The 23052-nt window shown below is 59.8% G+C and overlaps 1 protein-coding gene across 11 annotated transcripts in view; it reads right to left on the bottom strand.

Annotated features, from left to right (window-relative positions):
• NLRC5 (NLR family CARD domain containing 5) overlaps positions 1 to 23052 on the bottom strand; it is a 213857-nt gene that overhangs the window by 169717 nt on the left and 21088 nt on the right. For 10 of the 11 annotated variants that reach the window (XR_014792916.1, XR_014792917.1, XR_014792918.1 and 7 more), the window contains 22 exons: positions 22743 to 23049; positions 21979 to 22038; positions 21052 to 21120; positions 18273 to 19914; positions 16811 to 16894; positions 16585 to 16668; positions 15199 to 15282; positions 15000 to 15089; positions 14291 to 14353; positions 12811 to 12873; positions 12014 to 12097; positions 11068 to 11151; positions 10030 to 10119; positions 8813 to 8881; positions 7950 to 8018; positions 6987 to 7070; positions 6549 to 6632; positions 4959 to 5048; positions 3931 to 3975; positions 2706 to 2795; positions 1598 to 1681; positions 887 to 970 (listed from right to left, as the gene is read on the bottom strand). Coding sequence is in view for 2 of the 11 variants with exons in the window: in XM_084861209.1 (XP_084717335.1) it covers positions 887 to 970; positions 1598 to 1681; positions 2706 to 2795; positions 3931 to 3975; positions 4959 to 5048; positions 6549 to 6632; positions 6987 to 7070; positions 7950 to 8018; positions 8813 to 8881; positions 10030 to 10119; positions 11068 to 11151; positions 12014 to 12097; positions 12811 to 12873; positions 14291 to 14353; positions 15000 to 15089; positions 15199 to 15282; positions 16585 to 16668; positions 16811 to 16894; positions 18273 to 19914; positions 21052 to 21120; positions 21979 to 22038; positions 22743 to 23049 (3503 nt within the window). In the remaining 9 variants the exon portion in view is untranslated. The remainder of the gene's footprint in view (positions 1 to 886; positions 971 to 1597; positions 1682 to 2705; positions 2796 to 3930; positions 3976 to 4958; positions 5049 to 6548; positions 6633 to 6986; positions 7071 to 7949; positions 8019 to 8812; positions 8882 to 10029; positions 10120 to 11067; positions 11152 to 12013; positions 12098 to 12810; positions 12874 to 14290; positions 14354 to 14999; positions 15090 to 15198; positions 15283 to 16584; positions 16669 to 16810; positions 16895 to 18272; positions 19915 to 21051; positions 21121 to 21978; positions 22039 to 22742; positions 23050 to 23052) is intronic. The other variant, XR_014792920.1, reaches the window with a different exon arrangement.

Here is a 23052-nt window from a genome sequence, read left to right as displayed (position 1 = left end):
TCCCCTCCATGGGACCCAGGAGGATGGAGAGCCTGGTGCTTGTGAGCCGGCTCAGGTGTCCCCGGATCCTGGGCGTTAGAACTCAGGCTGCTGTTATTAAGGACATGACGTATTTTCCCGTTGTATCTTTCCATCCCGGCTGCAGCTTCTCCCCCCTGCTAGAAGCCTGAGAGGGAATCCTTTTTAAATCCTAACCAGTCAGAGCAGACATTAGAAAGCAGGGAATTTTAAATACGTCAGGGGATGCGGCTCCATTTCCCCTTTCCGAACCTGCGCGGTGACCTTCAGAAAGGGGTGTGGGTGCGCGGGACCTGCCTCTGGAGAGTCCCTTCCGAGGAGCAGGTGACTCCTGTGGGCGGGGAGGAGTCCCAGTGCCCACCTGCCACAGGCCTTGCATTCTTTTTTATTTTTTATTGATTTTTTACAGAGAGGAATAGAGAGTTAGAAACATCGATGAGAGAGAGTCATCGATCAGCTGCCTCCTGCACACCTCCTACTGGGGATGTGCCCGCAACCAAGGTACATGCCCTTGACGGGAATCGAACCCGGGACCTTTCAGTCCGCAGGCAGACGCTCTATACACTGAGCCAAACCAATTTCAGCAGGACTTTCATTCTTCAAGGTGCTTTGAAACAACTGTCTTGTGTGAGTCCCACCCCTGGCGGAATATTAATCCCAATTATCAGATGTGGAAACTGAGGCCCGGAGGGGTCACATAACACCCCCGAAGGTAGATCCAGGCTAAGGAAAGAGCTGAGGGTAGACTCGAGCTCCTGGCTGTGACAGACGCAGTGATGACACCGCTCAGGGGAAGGCGGGCGGGGGGGGGGGGGGGCGCTTTGCCATGCGGGAGCCAGAGCCCCACAGAAAACTGGGGAACACTCACTGCAGGAGGCGCAGCTGGGGGAGCCAGGGCAGGTGCCCCAGCAGGGTGTCCAGGCTCTGGTCGCTCAGCACCACGCGGGACAACCTGTGAGACAGAACGTCTGAATGGCCTGGGGGAAGCCGTGGGGACAGCCGGGGGCGTGGCCGCGCAGCCAGAGGCAGGCCCCAAAAGCTCCCTCTGAGCCCAGGCCCCTGGGCTATCGGAGGCTGGAGGGGGAGGAAGGTCATGTGCCCGTGGGAGGGGCTGGGTTAAGCCGGACTCCTTTCCTTTGACTTGTAAGAAGAGTGCTTTATGCAGCGTTGGCTGCAGTGCTAATAATAATAATAATAATAACAACAACAACAACAGCAGCAGCAACAACAACAATAATAAACCGAACCAAAACAAAAAATAGCGGGAGCAGACTGCATGTCGATCTAGATTCCGGCATTGGGGTGTGTGTGTGTGTGTGAGTGTGTGTGTGTGTGTGTGTGTGTGTGTGAATAATTTGTGGCACAAGCAGACTGGGGAGGGTTAGTATTAAAAGGCACAAATATGCAAACATCGTGTGGAAAGCACAGGCCATCCGAGACAATGAGACGCTGATGAGGTATTGGATGATTTGAATAGCAACGGGTCAGGGTCGGGCTGTGAGGTCGGCACCCCGTGCACCCCCGGTCACCGGGCAGATCCCCGCATCGTCCCCTCTGCGGCCTCGTCCTCCTCACTGACCTGACTTCCAGCGGCCCCGGGCACTTCTCCAGAGCTTCGCAGAGGCCGGTGAGGTTCGGGGGCTCCAGGCCACACTCGCTGAGGCTGGAAAGGAGCAGCAGGCAGGGCAGGGCGTCGGAGAAGGCTCAGGGGCTCCTGTGCAGCCCCAGGGACTCCCAGGTCCTCCCCAAGCTGCAGGCTCCTCCCCCACAGGGTACGCTCTCACCCCCAAGTCTCCCAGAGCCCCCTTCTTCCCCCCATTCTGACCCTCTGAGCGCCCAGCCGCCCTCTCCAGCCCCTCCGTGCTCTCCACGGAGCCCTGCCTGAGCCCGGCCACCACCACTCACCTGAAACCTTATCACCCTGGCTCCCTGCTTGCCTCCCATCCACCCTGCTTCACCCAGCCAGTGCCTTGTGCTTGCGCAGTGCAAACCTGACCAGGTCCCCCACACCCCCGTGCTGAAACCCTCTGTGGCTCCCCATTACCCTCAGGCTAAAAGCAAAGAGCCTCCCCCCCCCCCCACTCGCCTCCACGCTCCCTGTATGTGCTGTGGCCACATTGAAACGCTGCCCACGAGCCCAGCTGTCCCTCCCCCGGGCCTCTGTGCTAGCTGGCCGCCACCTGGACACCCGGACACCGTCCCCTCCTCCGGATAACCCTGTTCAGCCCCACCCTGGGGTGTTGCTTCTTATGTGAGGAAAACGAGGCCAGGTGTGGCCGGCGTGGCTCCGTGGTTGCACATCAACCTGAGAACCAGAGGGTCACGGTTCGATTCCCGGTCAGGGCACACACCGGGGTTGCCGGCTCCATCCCCAGTAGGGGGCGTGCAGGAGGCAGCCGGTCCATGATTCTCTCTCCTCATGGATGTTTCTCTCGATCCCCTCTCCCTTCCTCTCTGAAGTCAATAAAAATATATTTAAAAAAACAAAGAAGAGAAATCGAGACCAGGAGAGGGAGGGGCCCGCCCGGTCCCATAGCCCCATCACCAGTCCTCACGCCCACCCTCTCTTTCCTCTGCTCTCAAATTCCCTTTCTCCTCCCTCCCAGCCTGACCCCGAGGCTCTCTTCACTCCTTGAGCCCTCTCCCCACGGTGGTTACCCCACAACAAGAAGTGGGTAAGAAGGTACCAGAAGCTCCGGGGGACGCAGCGCTGGCCGAACCCTGAGGACCGGCCTTGGGCGGGGGCCTCTGGCGGAGGGCTGCCGGCCGGCAGGTGCCTTGGGGTGGGAAAATGTTTGGAGAGGAACATTTAAGTCATCCACATTAGAAGATCAGACTCATCAGTCAGGGCAGGGGGAGGGGGGGCTCTCAGGACAACCAACCCCTTCACTGTACAGATGGGGAAACTGAGGCACGGGGGAGGGAAACCACAGTGAGGAAGACGGCAGCTTCCACCTGTCCAGGGGACAGCCCCTGACCAGGTTGGGGGTGGGGGGCAGGACAGAGCCTCTCCTGGCTCTGCTCACAGATGTGGCCTTCACACCACTGTCTCCCTGTGCCTCCACACTTGGGGCCTCAAAAACCCAGAGGGTCCCCAGAAATAGAGACCCTAGTCCAGGAAGCAAGATCACCCCGGCCTGCCCTAACCGGTGTGGCTCAGTGGCTAGAGCATCGGCCTGCAGACTCAAGGGTCCCAGGTTCGATTCCGGTCAAGGGCATGTACCTTGGTGGCAGGCACATCCCCTTAGGGAGTGTGCAGGAGGCAGCTGATGGATGTTTCTAACTCTCTATCCCTCTCCCTTCCTCTCTGTAAAAAATCAATAAAATATATATTATAAAAAAATAAAAAATAAAAAAAGATCACCCCGGCCTTGGGCCAGCCCCGGCTTCAGACAGCCACCTGGGGAGAGGACACTGCTGCCTGCGCACCAGCCAGGTGCCCCGCCTCAGGTGGCTCTTGTGCTGCCAACCTGCCGGTGAGACCAGGGGGCAGCATAGAGCACATGCGAGGAGCCACCATTGTTGTGTTTACAGCAAAGATGTGGAAACTCTCAGAGCGCCAACGGCTCTGGGCTCCTCGGGGTGTGAAAGGGCAGTGACTCATAAAACACTGAGCCTGCAGAGGTTGCAAAAGTCCCCCCAGGGAGCCGCTTCCTCCTCCCTCCCCACAGCAGCAGCTGCCAGCTCCGCTCCACGGTGGTGCCTGCCACCCAGCATCCATCCCACCCTCTGTCTGCGCTGGCTTCTTCCCAGAGAGGCTGAAGGCAGCGGATGACCGCACATTCACAGGGAGGGGGTTTGCTTTAGAGCTGCCAGTGGTCGGCCTGGGTCTTGGGGTGGGGGGGCTCCTCCAGGAAGTGGGGACCAGAGGGAAAGGGGAGCCCTCTCCCCCTCGGAGCTCTCTGCCCTCACCTGGCTCTTCTGCCGCCTCTCAGGATGATGTGCTGGCTCTCGAAGCTGCAGGCAGACAGGAGGGAGGCAGCAGTCAGAGACCCGGCGAAAGCAGACGGACCGGGTCATAGGGGGCCTGGAGGGTGGCCCCGTTCTTTCTCGGCAAATGCCACAGTCACTGCGGGACAACCGCCACATTTATGAAGGCACACGCTAACCACACCAGCCACGATCTTTGAGTCTCATGCTAGAACTGAGAGGTAGAGACGTATTCTCACCCCATTTTACAGATGAGGAAACCGAGGCGTGGAGGGGCTCAGGGACCTGCTAGAAGCTGTCGGCAGGTAACGGGTGAGCCTGGATTTGAACCTGGTCTGTCTGCTCTCACCTGCCCACGCTCGGGAGGGGGAGGGGAGGCGTGAGCAGGCCTTTTGAGGAAGCACGGATGGTCTACACTGCACGGCCCAGCGCTGTGTGGCTGGTGCATTTCCCCTCCCACAGTTCCATCAGCTCCGGAGACCCCGCAATTACAGCCAGTCCCTGAGTGCTCAAAGGTCACAAGGGTGTTCCCAGTTTTCTTAAAAGTCCCCCAGCACAGCCTGGCCCACGTGGCTTAGTGGTGGAGCGTTGACCTATAAACTGGGAGGCTCCGTTCCAGCCAGTTCACATGCCTGAGTTGCGGGCTCTGTCCCCAGCGGGGGGTGTGCAGGAGGCAGTGGATCAAGGATTCTCCCTTGTCATTGATGTTTCTCCCCCCCCCCCCTCTCTCTCCTTCCTCTCTGAAATCAATAAAAATACATACAAAAAAGAGTCTCCCAGAATAATCCAGAGAGTGAGGGAGTCAATGGATTGTGTCCCATGGAGAAATTTGAGTGTCCTGTTCATTCTCTCATCCACTCACTCATTCCTTCCTTCCTTCCTTCAGCAGGCACCCATCCCCCACTCTCTGACCGGGGGTCCTGTGGGCCCTGAGGATGCCTGTGGTGAATGCAGAGGAGCGGGGGCAGGGGGAGGGGGGGGGGCAGGGCGGAGCCCTGGGGCTCACTCACCTGATGTCCAGCTGGAGGAGCCAGGGCAGCTGGGAGAAACACCGGGCCAAGCTGAGCGCAGTGTCCAGGGAGAGGCCGTTCTCACTGAGGCTGGGGAGCCACAGGCGGGGCATCGGTGGGGGTCCCAGCCTCATTTCGAGTTACAAGCCTCAGAACACCCTCCCTCCGTGTGGCCGGAGCACGGGGGAGGGCTGTCCCCGCGTCCGTCCGGACGCTGAAACCCACTGGGAACTCTCATCGGTCAGCGCGCCTCTTCCAGCTCCCCTCTCGGAGGGGGAGACCGAGGCCCACAGAGCAGCCAGGTCTCTCCCAGAGTGACAAGACGCACAGGTGACAGGGCTGAGACTGGATCCGGGGGCTCCCCTGGCTGTGCTGAATGGGGGCAGTGCTTTTCGGCCCCCAGTAAAGGAGGGTGGTGCCCGGTGCCCAACATCTGCCCACCTGTCGTTTATTTGCCATTTAGGGTAAGGTGACCAGATGTCCCGCTGTTGGCGGGACAGTCCTGATTTTTAACAATTTGTCCCTCGCCCCGTGGCGTTTTAAAAAAGTCCCAATTTTTGGAAAGATTCTTTTAAATCTTTTGGACTTCTAAAAAACTCCACAGGATGCGGGAGAAATTGTTAAAAATTGGTAAAAGGTGAAAGATTTATGCGATCTAAAGAGAAACCAGAGCATAGAGAAATTGTTAAAAATTGGGACTGTCCCGAAAAAGCGGGACATCTGGTCAACTTAGTTTAAGGACACCTGCCTGGGGACGGGGTCCTGGGAGGGGACTGCACACTCGCAGGCCCCGGGCCAGACTCGGCGTCCGCAGTGTGGAGAAGGTCATGAGGGGATTTGCCCCCAAAGCTCCCCTCAGCGTATCAGATGCAGGCCCCAGCCGCACCTGGGGTGCCCTCCTCTCCTTCCCAGAATCCCAGGGAGCCTGTTGGAGCAGGAAGGGCCTGCGGGCCTTCTCAGGTTGGAGCCAAAGTAACACCCCCTCTCCTGTTTGTGTTCACTGCCTGGGAACCAGGCTCAGGAGGTGACTAACCTGCTCAGGGTCACACCGGGACCAGGGACAGGGACCGGGGCCCGGGACCGCTCTCCAGGGCCCTCTCCCTTTGTCCCAGGGGAGCCTGGGGAGGAGGGGATGGGGCCAAGAACGCAGGAGGCTTCTAGGGCCCCGGAAGTCTGGTCGGCTGCAGGCAAAGGCTGGGGTTCCTGGCCTCTAACCAGAGCCCTCCCCCCCCGCCCCCCTGGAAATCTCCCGTCTCTGACAGGTGCCCGGTCCTCCAGATGCCCCGGGCACCCTGCTTGGGTGTCCTGTGAGGTGCACTCCCTCCCTGCCTGCCAGCTTGCACCCATCAGACAGCCCCGCCCTGCACCCAGGGCCGGAATGGCTGCCAGCCCCTACATTCATCAGGAATACTTCCCACCCACCTTGCCTCGGCTGCCTGGGCCTCCCAGACACAGACTCGAGAAGTGAAACCTTAAATCAGAAGCTGGACCGTTGAGTCACAGAGGCCAGACTCCATTTGAATGAGAATCGTGCCCCACTCCCACCCCTCCCACATCCCCTCACTGCGATGAGGACAGCCAGCTACTCACTCCAAGGACTGCAGAGGGCCCAGCGCGGGTAGCCACCGAGGCAGCTGGGCGGCACCCTCGTCCCCAAGAGCATTCCTTGACAAGCTGGCGGGGGGGGGGGGGGGGGGGGGGGAGAACAGGTTACGGGAGGGAGGGGTGAGCAGGAGTTCTGTCTCTCCACCCCACTGCCTCCATCACTCCGCCTCTCCTGGAACCAGACATGGTGTGCTGGGGCGCTGGGTCCTCTGGGGTCTCCCCCAGGGCTTTTATCCTGGGATTTGTGACCCCGGGGGGGGGGGTCAGGGATGGCCTTGGGGGGACCTGTGTTCTACCGGGGAGAGGCACAACTTCCACCAGATTCTCTATGGCAGCGGAGATCCGAGTCTTAAAGAGCAAAACAGACCCAGCTCTCACTCCCCGCTCAGCCCCGCCCACCCGCCTTCCCACAGCGCCACTCACTCGAGGTGGCCCGGGCGGCTGCTTCCTTCCAAGGCGGTGCAGAGCTGTTCTAGGTGCTCAGCTTGCAGACCGCAGTGAGTCAGCCTGGGGAGGCAGAACCACAGCCCTGCAGCCCCGCCACAGAGGCCGGAGCGGCCCCGGCCCCAAACACACAGCCAGAGAGCGAGGCTGGCGGGGGGGACTGGGATGGACACATCTGGCACCCAGACAGACAGACAAAGAGGGACCAACACATAACACACAGGCGTCACACACAGGCAGGGGAAAACCAGAGTCAGAGACACAGCGAGAGGGACACCAAGAAGGACAAATGAGGAGAGAGAGACAGAGAGGGAGGGAGGAAGAGAGAGAGAAAGAAGGAGAGAGAGAGGAGAGAGAGGGAGAAAGAGAGACAGAGAGGAAGAGAGAGAGAGAGGAGGCGCGCGCGCCCACACACACACACAGACACACACACACACACACACACACACACGCGTGCGTGCACGCGCGCATGTGTGCACGGTGCCAGAGGAGGACAAACAGACAATGAGAAAAGGTCCATAGAAAATCAGACAGATGTGACCTGAGAGAGACAGACAGGGGGAGGGAGAGGCAGGTGGACAGAGAGAGAGAGGCCAGAGGAGAACTGATGAGCATCCTGGGGGGCTGAGCTGAGCCCCCGGGCCCAGGCCTCAGGACCTGAACAGAAGGAGCTGTGCGCTCCCCATGCTCTGTGGCCAGAGCTCCCACACCCCCTCAGCGGCTGGAAGTTGGGGCCACTTAAGGGGGGGGGCCCGGTGGGGAAGGTGACTGAGGGGGCTGCCCCCCACCTGTGGGGGGCTGGGCAGGAGAGGGGGAGGCAGGGAAGCCAGGCCCCAACTCCGGGCTAGAGCAGATGGTGTCATCCAGGGAGCACCTGGGGCGGGGGCCAGAGGCAGGGAGGGGGCCGGAGCCATACCCAGGCCCTGCAGGCTGTCACTGTACCTGATCCTCGGGGAGCACGGGGGCAGCTCAGAGGACGTCTGGAGCATGAGGCTGTCGAGAAACGCAGCCCTGGAGAGACACACGCCAGGCCAGGCTGAGCCAACGCCTCATTTCCCACCATGCAAGCTCCACCCGGGCCTGGAGACCGCCAGACCATGGCTCCAACTGGCTCCTCCGTCCCGGCTGCGGAACCTGGGCCAGTCCCTCAGCCTCTTACTGGAGAATGCATGTGAATTGCCTTAGTTTGGTGCTTAGTGCTCCATTCACCTAGCCCGTTAGCATCATTAATCTCATCATTAATCTCATCATCGTCATCATCATCATCATCATCATCGTCATCGCCTTCAGAGATGCCAGCCGCAGCTTCAGGCAAGCCTCCAAAAGCTCAGACCCTACAGAAGACCTTGTCGGTGGACACTGAAGAGCACGGAACTGAGTCTCTGCCTAGCGCTGGGCCAGGGCAATCCAGGAAGGCTCCCTGGAGGAGGCAAACACTCTCTAATGGGTCCCTGTGCCAAAGGAAGCCAGAGGTTCTGGCCAAAACCAGACCCGTAGGCCAGGCGATCCCGGGGTTCAGGCCGAAGGGCCTGGGTCTCTCGGGCTGCCCTGAGCCTGCCCCAGCGACGTGCCATCTCCATCCTGAATCACAGGGCTCTCTTCCACGAGGGGAACGGGACAGCATCTGACCTCTGGCCTTCCCCTTTAGGGCTGCATCCCCCTCTGTGCCTGCTGGCTTGCTGGGCCTATGTGAGTGCCAGTAGGCTCCTTGGGTTCCTTGGCAGTTGAGTGGCACCGCCCAGCTGTGGGAGCCGGGGAGGGGGTGGCTGGCCCAGGGTGGGGTCGGGACGGTGTTGGGGCCCTACCTCTCCTGGGTCTCCTCCTGCTCCTCCAGCTCGGACGTGAACGTGAGGACCACAGTTTGGTGCATGAGGCTGCGGAGAGAAGAGAGGGGGGAGGCAAGAGGCTTGTGGTGTCCCGGCTGCTCCGGATCATTTTGTTTTTGTTTTTGTTTTGTTTGTTTGTTTGTTTTTTAAACATATTTTATTGATTTTTTTACAGAGAGGAAGGGAGAGGGATAGAGTTAGAAACATCGATGAGAGAGAAACACGGATCATCTGCCTCCTGCACAACCCTCACTGGGACCTTTCAGTCCACAGGCCAGTGCTCTATCTACTGAGCCAAACTGGTTTTGGCTGTTTTGTTTTTTGTTAATCCTCAGCTGAGGATATTTTCCCATTAATTTTTAGAGTGGAAGGGAGGGTGAGAGACGAGAGAGAGAGAGAGAGAGAGAGGGGGGGGGGGAGGGAGAGAGAAACATTGATGTGTGAGAGACACATCGATTGGTTGCCTCCTGTATGCACCCAGACTGGGACCGGGGATCCAGCCTGCAACTGGAGTACATGCCCTTGACCGGAATCAAACCCGTGACCCTTCAGTCTGCAGGCTGATGCTCTATCCACTGAGCCAAACTGGCCAGGGCCCGGATCATTTGTTAGCCTGACCCGGAGGGACCTCTCAGTGCCATCCCCGGCCTCTAGCTGCAGTCACTTCCCCTGACCTCCCCTGACCTCTGAGCTTCGGGCCTGGAGTCTTCCTTTCACAGATTTCATCAACTGTCATCAGCCCTCGTTTCCGGGCACGTCCTTGTGGTCTCTGTGGTTTGGGCCTCAGGCTGAAACCCTCCCTCTGCCCACCGGTGGCACCTGGGCTGAGGTCGCTTGCCAGGTCGGGACAGACAATGTTCTTTCTTTTCTTTTTCTTAAAAAATGCGATTAAGATGACAAATGTTCTTCTAAAAATCAGGTTTTCAAGGGACAGACGCAGCAAGCGTGGCACGGTTTGGATAATCACTGTGACACCGCTCCCCCTGCCGTGGAGTGTGTTTGAAAAGCTTTGTTAGGAAAAGGACGAGTTAGCATGCTCACGTTTGCCGCATACGCCACTCCGTCCTAACCCTGCAGCCATATCGCGGTTCTGTCGAGTCCCTCTCTCCGGAGGCAGCCCGGACCAGGGAGAAGGGGAGGAGCGGGGGTCTAGGCCGGAGGAGGGCACGGGGACAGGTGCCCACGGCCTCACTCACCTGATGTGCAGGTCTGCCAAGTTCCGGCACGTGCCCACTGCCCTCAGCACGCAGGGCAGCCCCGCCAGCGAGAGCCCGTTGTCGCTGAGGCTGCGGAGAGACAGGGCGGCTGAGGTCCCCAGCCCCAGCCAGCGCCAGCTCCTCCTCCCGGCCCGGCCGGCCGCAGGCTGGCTGTCCTCTGGTGCTGTCCCCGGTCTCAAAGGGTTCCCGCTCATGTGGATGAGCCGAGAGACGCAGGACCCTGCCCCCCTCAGAGACTAAAGTTCTCCAGCCGAGCGATCAGAACCAACGCATGGCTTTCGCCCCTCGGAGCCTCAGCTCCCAGGTGTGTAAAATAAGCACCATTCTAAGCACATTGAACAAGAGGGGAAACTGAGGCTGGGAGATGTTACATGACCTTCCCAGGGTCACAGAGCTACCCACTGACAGAGCCAGGAGTTCAACACGAAGCCAAGGCTCTACATCCGTCACCCCATCTCCATATCCCTCCTTCACACCCCCACCCTAGCCCACCCTTCACGCTACGACCCAACACAGGCCACCCAAACAGCACCCCCACTTCACCACACGACAGCATAGCACACCCATCAGCTCAATCCCCTTCCTTTCCATCCCACACTCCCCCACAACCCATCCCATCCCCCCATCCAACACTGTACCTCCACCCTCACACCCCAACATCCCACCCAACACCCCAGCACCCACCCATCCTGTACCCCAATGCTGGCTCCATGCAACCCTCCACCCCACCTCCCCCACTTCCCCCAGGGCTGCTGTAAGGACAAACTAGAATGCCGGCCGCCGAGGTACCAAGGACCCATCCCACCAGGGTGTTCACGATGGGCTCACGTCAGAGGCAAAAGCAGGACATGGCTGAGACACTCGGACTTGGCTGGAGTTTGAAGCAGGTGGTGGTGATGGTGGTGGTGGGGGAGGGGAGCAGGTCCCGCAGTGACTATAGACATGGGGACCAGGGGTCGTGGGGACCAGCTGGGACTCTCGGGGACCCTGTTACCCAACAGCGAGGTGGCCACTCACTCCAGCTTCCCGGCGATGCGCAACTGAGGGGCAGCTTCTGCCACCAGGCGGCAGCCTTCGTCCTCCAGCTGGTTCCCTGAGAGGCTGAGACAGAGGGGCCCGGGGCCCATGCTGCTGGGGGCCCTCCGCACCCCTCCGCAACCCCCCACATGCACACCCCCCTCATGGACTTCAAGCAAAGCATCATTCCAGCAAACGATCCTTCATAATAATGATAATGTTGCCGAAACCGGTTTTGCTCAGTGGATAGAGCGTCGGCCTGCAGGCTGAAGAGTCCCAGGTTCGATTCCGGTCAAGGGCACGTACCTGGGTACCGGGCACATCCCCAGTAGGAGGTGTGCAAGAGGCAGCTGGTCGATGATTCTCTCTCATCAATGTTTCTAACTCTCTATCCCTCTCCCTTCCTCTCTGTAAAAAAATCAATAAAATATATTTTAAAAAAATAATGATAATGTTGAAAGACTGTGTCTGACCTGCCAGGCACCTTTTGCAATGATTGCATTTTCACTCCCCCTCACAACCCTAAGACAGGGGGCGCTGTTAGCCCCATCTTCCTGATGAGAACACTGAGGCTCAGCCGGGTTCGGGCAGTTGCTCAAAGGGGGGCCTGGGATTTGAATCCAGGCAGCCTGACTTTGAGGTCCCGCTCTCAACCATTTATGTATGCCTCAACCTACAACTGCTTCCTGTGGTCAACTACATGGTGACAGGGCCATGTGACCTGGTCTGGGGTCAGGGCGGGCTTCCCTGATGTGTGAGCTGCATGCTGGCAAACCTAGGAGTTCCATGGGCAGGGGTGGGGAGATGGGGCCATAGGAACAGCACATCCGGGGCACACTGGAGAACCAGAGGGAGCCTGTGTGTCTGGATGGGAGACTGAGCAGAAGGCCTGCCCTCCCCTGCCTTGCCCTCCTGTCTTCTGCCCCAGAGCGTCCCCGGTACTCACTCCATTTCCTCCAGGAGGGGGCCCTCCTGGAGCTGGGCTATGAGCATCGCCACGTCCTTGACGGTGAGCCGGCACTTTGGCAGCCTGGTGGGGGGCGGAGGGGGCAGAGGGGCTCAGGGCCAGAAGCTGCACGACGCCTCCTCTAGCTCCTGGCCCCGCTGCGAGGCATGGGACCTGGGGGCACCAGGAGGCTGGCAGACCTGGTGCTGAATCCTGGCCCTGCTTCTCAGTCACTGGGTAACCTTGGACAGGGCCCTTAGGCTGCCTGAGACTCAATGTTCTCCTCTGTCAAATGGGAACAATAATGTGGACCTTTTCAAAAGAATCACAATGAGCCGAAACCGGTTTGGCTCAGTGGATAGAGTGTCAGCCTGCGGACTGAAGGGTCCCGGGTTCGATTCCGGTCAAGGGCAGGTACCTTGGTTGCGGGCACATCCCCAGTAGGGGGTGTGCAGGAGGCAGCTGATGGATGATTCTCTCTCATCGATGTTTCTAACTCTCTATCCCTCTCTCTTCCTCTCTGTAAAAATTTAATAAAATATATATATTTAAAAAAGAATAACAATGAGGTAACGGGTATACAATACCACAGTGCCCAGTACACAGTGAGGGCCCATTACATTACAGCTACTGCTGCTGTTGTTTGCCAGATGCTCCTTGTTCAGGCCGGGATGGGTGATTCCTGTCCTTTCCCCCCCCCCAGGTCTGCTTTTCCCTTCTCCCTCCCTGCCCCTGGGAAGGCACCCTCCACCCACATCACAGCCCTCCTCTGCAGACCATGGACCCCACTGAGGTACCTGAGGGCCAGGCTTCTGGGCTGAGCCTCCTTCCGGCCGGCGTCTCCCCGTGGGTCTGGGGATCTGGCAAGAACAAGTCTGACATTGGCCTGGGCTCTGCTCTTGGCTTCTAGGGACTGAAGACTCCTCAGCATGACCCGCAGTGACTGAGCAGCAAAGCCAGCTGCTTGCAGGTGCTCGCAGCACTTCTTGGGGAAGCAGCAGGAGCAAGCGGTTTGGAGTCAAACAAAATCTTTACTCCAATCTTGACTCTTCCTGACACAGCCGTGCGGCCTCAGGCAAGTCCCGCCACCCCTCGGAGCCTCCGTTTTCTCTTTTCTGACATGAAATGACAATACCTGATGTATAGACCCACTGAAGGACCGGGCGGGGCAACCTATGATCACGTGCCCACCACAGGCACCAAAGAGAAGCTGGGCAAAAAGCAGCCGCAGTTGTTCAAGATGCCATGCTCTCCACGTGCAGATAGATGTCCCACCCACGGGTCAGAAGGCCAGCAACACGGGCCACACGTGAGCCAGGCTGTGGAAAGCCTCAGCACCTCCAGGTCCCTCCACTAGGCCCTGGTGTGGGCTGGGCCTGGACAGACCTGGGACGGCGTGAGCCAGGTTTACACGGACTTGGAGATCAGTGCCATCCACAGAACTTCCCGGGGTGATGGGAAGGTTTTGTATCTGGGCTCCTCGTTGTGGGAGCTACGGGCCTCCTATGGCCAATGAGCACTGAAATGTGGCTGATGTGACTGGTGACATGAAATGCCCACTTCACTTCATTTTAATGAATATAAGCTTGAATAGTCACATGTGGCTGGTGGCTACGGTATTGGGTACCACCTCTCCGGGCAGTCAGGGGGGATGGGGGAAAGGATAGTGGTCCCTGCATGGCTGAGGGGAGTGAGGCTCGGAGTCAGGAAAGGACTTGCCCAGGGACATACATCTGCTTCGGAGTCTCACCGGGAGTGGGTGGGGAAGCACTGCTGGAATGTTCTTTCACAGAAAGGCAACTTCCCTTCCTTTGGCCACCAGGGACTGGCCACGCTGGGACCCAAGCACAGCTGGAACAGCCAGCACTTGAGTGCCAACTGGATGCCAGCCGGGTTCGAAGCAATAATTATTGTTTAATTCTCAGGACAACTGTACGATGTAGGCACTGTAATTGCCTTCCCTTTTTATTTATTTTTTATGTTTTGCAGTTAGGAGACGTTCCCCCATGTAGTAATGCTGTCTAACAGTCTCTTCATGCCTCCCCCAGCCCCCACCCCCACCCCAAGGGGCTGGCTCCCTCTGGACCTCTGAGGATGCTCCCTCCCCCCAGCAGCCAGATGTGGTCTGGAGAGGCCAGCGGAAGCGGAAGTCCTTTGCCAATTTCTCAGAGCAGCAGCTGCAGGAAGAGCCCCCACGCCCCAGCTCTCCCTCACACCCTTGGCCTCCTTTCCCCACGACTGCCCGAGCCCAGACCAGCCCCCTCCCTGACTTCTTACCCAGGTCGCTCCTCTGCCGCTGTCTCCGGGGGCGGGGAGAGAAGGATGATGAGGTCCGCCTCCCTGCAGGGCCAGACACCAAGCCGTGAAACCCGTGGACCGGAAACCGGCACTTCGCCCCCAACCTGCGCACCCCATGCTGTCCCAACCAGCCAGAGAAAGCGGGTTTGGTGATGGGCCCCTCACCACACTGGCTAAGGCGCTCTGAATCAGACAGGACAAATTGTGACAATGCATTGCTTGACGAACCCAGAGTGTTTCAAAAAGTCAGGAAGACCACTTTTACGAGAGAGATCATAAAAATCAGAAACACAGAGATTTTTATGGGAGCTCCTGAGTTTTAGGATTCAGAGGCGTTAACACTTAACCTGCCCGTCATCCAAACGGGCAGCGCTGGTTCAGCACCACGGAGAGCGACACAAGGGGGCGGGGCGCCTTATTCCGAGCTTTGCCTATATTTCCTAGATTCCCTCCTCCCCCTTTTGTTGATTCATTCCTTCATCCCTCTGTTGGTCCCTCCATCCCTCTTTCCATTCATTCACGACTTGTTGGGTACCAGGTACCAGGCCTGCGCAAGGCACTGGGCACACTGATGTGAGTAAAACAGACTCAAGCGTGGGCATCTTACACACTAGCGGCTCCCTCTTTTCCCTATCCCCTCCTCTTTTCTCAAGACCCCTAGGGCCAGACTCCCATGCTTTCTGCTCACCTGACTTGCAGCGTCCTGATAGCTGGGCACGTGACTGCCATCTTGGTCAAGCTGAGCTGGGTCGTCATGGAGACCTTGTTGTGGCTCAGACTGCGTGATTGAGGCAAAGGTGTCAGGAGTGAATCCCCTGTCTCAAGGGCCCCAGACCTTCGCTCTCTAAGGTCGGAGGGCGACTCAGGCAGGTGGGAAGGCCGCTTACTCAAGCTTCCGGAGCCTCGGCAGGCGAGGGAGGACCTCCATGATGTTCAGCAGCTCCTCGTGCTTGAGCTGGTTGTCCTGAAAGCTGCAGGGAGACCCAGTCCCTCAGCCCTGGGGTGGGGGCCCCTCGACGCTTCAGTGGGCAAGGGACAGGCATGGCCACCCTCATGGGGGAGACACCATATACTGTACGGTCCCAGAAGGAGTGGGTGACCTGCTCTATGGTATTCAATAGGTCCAGCTGGGGAGAAAGGCCCTCTGCTGGCCTCGATGCTGCCCCATTCAGTCCCTCTGGGGAGTTCCTGCCTGGTGGCCCCAGGGACCCAGCGGGTGGACTATGAAGGCTTCCTGAGGTGGGATGAGGAGACTCAGCTCCCTGTTCTCAGGAAAATGTCTGGGATGTGCCTGAGGTTTAAGTTCATCAGGGCCTCTTGCCTCCCAGGTGATGAGCGGCCTAGGCTGGGATGCAGGAAGTGCCGCTTCCGGCCTCAGCTCTGGCCCTGACTCACCAGAGCCCTGACCTCACATCCCTCGCCTATCAAATGGGACCCACAGCCCAGTCCTGCCTGGGTTCATAGCTGGAGGAGGGGCCGAAGAACGGAAGAGTTCGTGGTGCCTCTGTGTGTGACCAGCCTGGCCAGGAAACATGTTTGGAAGTGCTGAACTTGTTGACATTGACTTCTCTAGTTATTGAGGGTGACCTCGATCTTTTCTCCCATCAGGCACAGCGAGCATGCATGGAGACACCCCGCGGGGGGGTAGGGGGGGGGACAGAGCAGAGCTGTGGTCCAGCTGATGCACCTGCCGGGATGAGGGATGCCTTTTCTAAATCTCACAAAGGTGCCAGGTGGCAGCGGGCCCGCCAGTGAGCTGCCGAGGAGGCGCCCTGGCCCCACCCTTCTCAGACACAGGTAGGAGGATATATGTGGATCTAAGTGTGCATGTGTGAGTGTGCGGCACATATGCACACCTTGGAATGGGCATGTATGTGGGGCATGTACTTAAGTGAGCAGAAAAGTGCACGTGTGTGTATGTTTCATGCATTTGTGCATGACTGTGAAGGTGTGCATATAATTCGTGCATTTATGTGTACCCACAGTGCCCACCACCAGCCTACGTACTGCCATCCCCCAGTCAGGGTCACAGAGAGAGGGAAGGGGCCCTCAAAATTCAACCTCCTTCAAAATGGCCCAAAACATTGGATGAGAGAAGCACTTGTCTGGGGTCTTTAGGAGCCTTGAGTTTGGATCCAGCCCCAACCAGCTATTAGACCGATGCTGCCCCGCTCTGAGCCTCATGGAAAACTACCCGTCAGGTCCCACGGAACATGCAAGCCCTGGGCATGGCCTCTTCCCTCGGCGGGCAGACCCTCCTGGAGATCACTCACCTGACCTCTTCCAGATGTGGGCACAGGGCCAAAGCCTGCACCAGCTGGCAGATGCCTTGGGCAGTGATCTTACTTCCGGCTAACCTACAGGGTAAGCAAAGATGGACGGGAGAAGTGGGGACGGGAGGGAGTAGGCCCCCATCTGCCCTGCGTAGGGTTGAGGGGAGGGAGGAGAGTTCCAGCATCCCCCGTGGAGGACCCCTCTCGGTTCTGAGTCCCGGCTCACCCCAGCTTCTTCAGGCTCCCCATTGTCGGCAAGCTCCTGGAGAGGGCTTCTGCGAAGGCGTCCCCACACTTCCTGCTCTTAAAGCTGCCACAGGAAGAGGCAAGGTGGCAGGTCATCAATGCTGGGCGGGGCTTAGAGGTCATGCCCACCCCTCTTCTGACAGAAGGAACCGAATGAATACAGTAACATTAATAGTAGCTGTTGCCCTAGACAGTTTGGCTCAGTGGATAGCGCATCAGCCTGTGGACACAAGGGTCCCTGGTTTGATTCTGGTCAAGGGCACATACCTCAGTTGTAGGCTCCTCCCTGGCCCTGGCCCAGACCCTGGTCAGGGCCCATGCCGGAGGCAACCAATCGATGTGTTTCTCTCACACTGATGTTTCTCTTAGTGTTTCCCTCTCTCTTCTCCTCTCCCTAAAAATCAATGGGAAAATATCCTTGGGTGAGGATTAATGGGGAAAAATTGTAGTAATTGTTATTGCTGTTGTTGCAATGCTTGTAGTGGCAACAAATACAGACTATGGCAGAGACTGCTAACTGTCCACTGGAACCCATCCTCCATGCACGGAGCTATGCCTAGGAAGATGGTTTCTCAGCCAGAGATGGCATTTCCCAGCCTCCCTTGCAGCTCAGTGTGGCCACGTGACTATGTTCTCACACTGGGATGTGACTGTGAGAACATAGTCACATGGCCACACTGAGCTGCAAGGGAGGCTGGGAGATGCCATCTGGGAGATGTGCCCTATTTCCAGGAGTGAGCTTGACCACACGGACTGTGTCTAATCCATGACCTCTCTTTCCCTCCCCCCAAGCCAGAGCACAGATGTGCCCCTGACTCAGCTTTGACCCTGCAGATCAACATGCCCGAGGAGAGGATGGAGCAGGAATGGGAGGAACCAGGTCCCCGTGCCACCATGTGGAGCTGAGCAATCTCGCTGACCTGGACTCTGAGTGAAAGAAAACGCTGCAGCATTGAACCCACTCTATTTTGGAATGGGGTGGGGTGGGGTGAGGGGATCTTTGTTACTGCAGCTTGGCCTTTTCTCTAGCTACTACACTCATGGAGCCCGTGACTGTGTGCCGGGAGCTGTGCTAAGAAGTGTTTTTTCATGCATCATCTCACCTCTCAGGAGGCAGGTTTTATTACTGATTCACGTGAGGGACCGAGAAACTCAGGCTGAGAGGTTAAATAACACGGAAGTCACAGAGCCGTGGATCAGCGGCTCCAGCCCACGCCTGGGAGAGGGAGACTGGCCATCCGGGTCCCACGACCAGAGGCGATCCAACGGACCCCAGAGGCCCCGGTGAGGCCCAGAGCTCCTGACCGTGTCACAGGCTAAGGGACCGAAGGGCCCGCCCTCCCTGGTGCCCACGATTCCTTCCCAGCCTCCTGCAGCGGCTCTGCCAGCGTGGACGCCTCCACGCGCCCCAACGTCCAGCTCCCCGCACCCCCCTTCCTCACCTGAGGCCCTCCACCTGCCCACAGCCGGCCAGGGCCTCGGGGCAGTGGGGCTCCAGTGGGCAGCCCTCGAACTCCAGGTGGATGGGGGCCTCCCGGTGCCCCAGGACGTTGGTCAGGGCGGCCAGGTCGGCGTAGCTCAGCAGGAAGTTATGGAAGGACAGCTGGTCGGGGAAGCTCCGGGCCACGAGGCTGGCCAGCTCGGGCTCCTGCGTCTCGCCCACACAGTGGCACAGCTCCACCACCTTCGGCCCCGTGTGCCTGCGCGCGGCCAGCCTCCTCAGCACCCGGAGGACCACGGCCTGCTTGGTGCACACCCACCCCTCGCCCGGCTCCGCCAGCTGCGCGAGGAAGGGACGGCAGGCGGGGGATGCCAGGCCCGCCAGGAAGGCGGGGAGGTGGTCCCAGAGGCCCAGCCTGGCTTTGGTCCGCAGCACCCAGCGGGAATGGAGGGTGACGTGGCGGGCGAGCGTGTCTTCATCCACCGTGGGACTGGCCATCAGGTGCAGGGCAGCCAGGAACTCCTGCAGGCTGAGGTGGGTGAAGGCGTAGCCCGTCTCCCGCTGCCCGGGGCCCGCGCAGGCGCCGAAGGAGGTCAGCAGGCCCAGGGCGGCCCCGAGGGCCATCACGGTGGGAGGGATGTCCGCGGCAGAGAAGATCACCTTTCCGGCCTCCAGGCCCCCCAGGGCCACCTTCCCCAGGCCCCTCAGGGCCTCGGCGATCCGGTGCCCACGGGGGCTCAGGGCGAGCACCATCTGCACGTAGGTCTGAGTCACGGTGGGCAGGAGGGCCGCCGACTGACCCGGAGACATGGCCGGGAGCAGGTGGCGGAGGCAGAGGCAGGCAATGCGGCACAGGGCGGGCACCGCGCACATGCTCCGGAGGTGCCCGTTGGCCCGCAGCTCCGCCAGGGCCGCCTCCCGGGCCGGCCGGTCGCCGAAGAAGCGGCCCACGTACTCCTCCACCCTCGGCCCGTCGAAGCCCCACAGGTGGACGGTGGCGGCCTCGGCGGGCAGGCAGTCCGGCAGCTTCCCCGGCCGGGAGGTGGCCAGGACCCTGCAGCCGGGCAGGAGGGCCCCCCGGCAGAGGCCGGAGAAGAGGGCGAGGGCCGGGCCGGGCGCCCCGGGGCCGGGATCGGGGTGGAGGGCCTCGTCCAGCCCGTCGAAGACGAGCAGGACCCGCCGGGCGCTCCACTCCAGGAACTGCATGACGGTGTCGGGGTCCTCCTCGGGGCAGAGGCCCAGCTGGAAGAGGAGCTGGGGCAGCGTGGGGGCCTCGGCCAGCAGGTTGAGCTGGCGGAACTCGAACAGGAACAGGGCCAGGAAGCGGTCCAGCTGGCCGGCGGCCCACCTCTGGCACAGCCAGCGGGCCAGCGTGGTCTTGCCCATGCCCGCCTTCCCCAGCAGCACCATCACCCGCGGGCCCCTGTCCCCGGCCCCGGGGCCGAAGAGGTCCTGGAGCCTCACGTCCGCGCCATCCTCTGCCCCCTCCCAAGCGCGGAAGGGTGCCGTGGCCCGGCTCCACTGCAGGATGGGGGGCACGTAGGCCTCGGGGAAGGCGAGGGGCTGCCCTGGCCCCGGGAGCTGGCCGCCATGGCGCTGCTGGGCCCAGGTCTTCAGCTGCTGTAGGTACCTCCTGGCCAGCTCTGCGGGGGGCAGGGAGACGGCATGAGGTTCGAGAGGCCTGCCCTCGCCCCCAACCTCCCCCTCCCAGGACTGGCTGCTGGGACCCTGTGTATATGTGGGGGGCGGGGGGGGGGCGCGAGCACCCAGGGGCTCTTGTGCCCCCCAAGCCCCCAGAAGGCACTGCTGCTGCCCAAGCAGAGACTCTGGCAGCTGTTTCCCTGGTGGGGAAGTGGGGTCACGGCTCTCTGTTTTGCAACAGCAGGGGGGGGGTAGAGTTTTCAGTACGATGGGGAAAGGGGAGCGGGCCCCTCCTTTGCAGCTTCTTCTTCTTTCTTTTTTGCAACTTTCTTATCAGAACCACCTCTTCCTGCAGGATGAGGAACCTGTGCCCCTCCCCACCGTTTCAGCTCTGTAATGCCCAGGGCAGGGGAGGGCGGGTGCTAGCGACCTGTAGGTCCGGCACTGACCAATCAGAACTGTGGGAACTGGGCCCCCCATGGTGCCAGGTACTGGCTTGAGACTGGGGCCACTGTCGGGGGCCAGCGGGAGCCCTGCTGGGGGACCTGAGGTGGCTGTCTGTTTTGTATCGATGTGCCCGTGGGGGTTGGGTCTCCCAGCTGGTGGGACAGCTGGCCTGGCGGGGAGCAGGACTCTTCCGCACAGCTGGTGGAAAACCAGGGATGTGCCGTCTCTCCTAGTCCCCTGGCCAGTCCTCCGCACCCCCACGTCTCCTCCCCGTGTGTCTCGGGGCTTCCGCTCTGGGGGAGTTCTCCCTGGCATCCTGTTTACCTCTAAACCGGCCCCCGAGGGCCCAGGCCCCCCTTCCCTGGGGCCCTCAACCCCGAGGACGCGGGGTGTCCCTGGAGGCAGCGAAATGACAAAGCTGCACCCTGTCCTTCAGGGCTGCTTCTGCTCCCTCAGCTGAGCCATCTCTGGGGGAGGCCCCTGGTGGCCTGTGGGAGAGGCCCCGCTGGCCAGACTCCGCCCCCTCCTCTGCCCACCCAGGACCTTCCATCCTTCTCTCACGGAAGCCTGGACCATAAGGAGCCGCTAAGCCCCTGGAGGCTCATGGGCAGGGGACAGAGTCTGGGATCTGTGTCCTGGCCCCAGGGCAGCCAAGTCCCTGTGTTCAGGGCCCGGTCCACCCGGGCACCCACCGAGCTGCTGCCTCCTGAGCTGCTTCCGGCGGGGCGAGGACCCGCAGCTCCGGTGAGGCCGCTTGAGGCCTGGAAAAAATGAAGGACAGCGTAAGGGGCGAGGTTTCGGGGCCGAGGAGGGAGGTGCCCAGTATGTCGGGGATCTCCCTTCCACACACAGGAGGCAGGCAGACACGTGGGTCCACACCCAGGGGCTGAGTGAAGGCAGCTCAGTGATCAGGGCCAGGAGGGACCGGGGACAGGGACAGACAGTCTGGATTGGTCGGGGGGCTGGGGTGATGCGTGAGATGTTTCCTGTTTGGAGCTTGCTGGTACTGCCGTGCGTGCCTCTAAGTGAAACGTCCCCCCATCGATAGAAATGAAGGTTCTGAACCCGCTGTGAGCATCGCGGTCTGTGGTTCTGAACCCGCTGTGGAGCATCGCGAAAGCTTCTCCTCTACCATCAGGAACAAGACAAGGATGCCCGCTCTCAGCACCTCTATTCAACACGGTCCCGGAACTACCAGCCAGAGCCATGAGGCAAGGAAAACAAGTAAGCCGAAACCGGTGTGGCTCAGTGGATAGAGCATCGGCCTGCGGACTGAAAGGTCCCAGGTTCGATTCCAGTCAAGGGCATGTTCCTTGGTGGCGGGCACTTTCCCAGTAGGGGGTGTGCAAGAGGCAGCTGATCGATGTATCTCTCTCATCGATGTTTCTAACTCTCTATCCCTCTCTCTTCCTCTCTGTAAAAAATCAATAAAAAATATATATTAAAAAAGGAAAGAAAAACAAATAAAAGGCGCCCCGATTGAAAAGGGGCCGGGGACACGGGCAGGTGGATCAGGGGCTGAGGGAAACGGCTGGGACCAGCCAGTGGCCTCCTCTGGGTTTGACACAGGAACCGAGCATGCTCACCGCCCCCTCCTGCTCCCCGACCCCAGGCCTCACCCAGGAGGAGTTGAGGTTCAGGCTGGCTTTCTGCACCCGTTTCCGGAGGACCAGGAAACCCTGGGAGAGAGGGGAGAGGATATAATACACATGGGATGTGCTGGGACCAGCGCTGATGGCTGGCTCAGGGCTCACCCCAAAGGGTGGGTCCCCAGCAAGGGAGAGATCAAGTTTACCATCAGCGATCTGTGGAGGGCACAGCTTGGTGAGGAGCCGAGAAGGCAGCCGGGGACAGACGTGTGTGTATGTATAGGTTTGTGAATGGCCGGGTATGTGTGCGCGCACATGTATGTAGGCATGCATGCAGACGTGTGTGCCCATGGTAAATCCCCTGCATTTCCTGCATGCTGCCTTGTGGTGGAGGCGTGGAGTAAGTTCTCACTGTCTCCCCACAGCGCTGTGGAAACAGAAGGTGCCCAAGAAACACGCCCGGACCTGACCAGGTTCAATGTGCAACTAGCAGCACAGGTCAGAGGGCTCTCCCCGCGCCTGCTTCTGACCTCCTTGCAAGAAGAAAGCTCTGGGGCATGATGGGCTATTTGGCATTTCCTCGCTGCAAGGAGTCACCCAACTCTTTCTCTCCTTGCATCCTGCCTCCCTGGACAACTGGGATGGTACCCGGTGGGAGGTCCCCAGCTGATGTGGTGGCAGTAGGGAATTTGCCCTAGGACGTGTCCAGAACCATGGAGTTGTGATCATGGCCTGAGTCAGCTGTGTGACTCACATGGGGCCCCGTCTTCCCTGGGCCCCTCTGCACCCCTTACCGTCTCCGTGGCCCCACGTGCTCATCAGCCGCACCTCCAGCTCCAGGGGCACCTCCAGCTCCATGCACACGCAGTGGATGAACGCCCTCCAGGTGACCCGGCCCTGGCTGCGCAGCTTCCTGAGTTGTAGGAGGACCCTCTGTGCGGGGTCTGGGCCCTCGGCCCAGAAGACCAGGTCCATGTTGGGGAGGAAGAACTTCACCTTGGCATTCAGCCATTCTGGGTGATGGCTGAGCAGACTCACAAGCTCACCCCACTGGTTCTTGGTGCCCAGCTTGAAGCTAATGGGGTCCATGAGGAGCTGGCCCTG

This window comes from Pipistrellus hanaki (assembly GCF_964339955.1).
Source record: "Pipistrellus hanaki genome assembly, chromosome: 15".
NCBI lineage: Eukaryota > Metazoa > Chordata > Mammalia > Chiroptera > Vespertilionidae > Pipistrellus > Pipistrellus hanaki.
The sequence above is the reverse complement of the archived record's forward strand: the minus strand, read 5'-3'. Positions and strand labels throughout refer to the sequence as shown.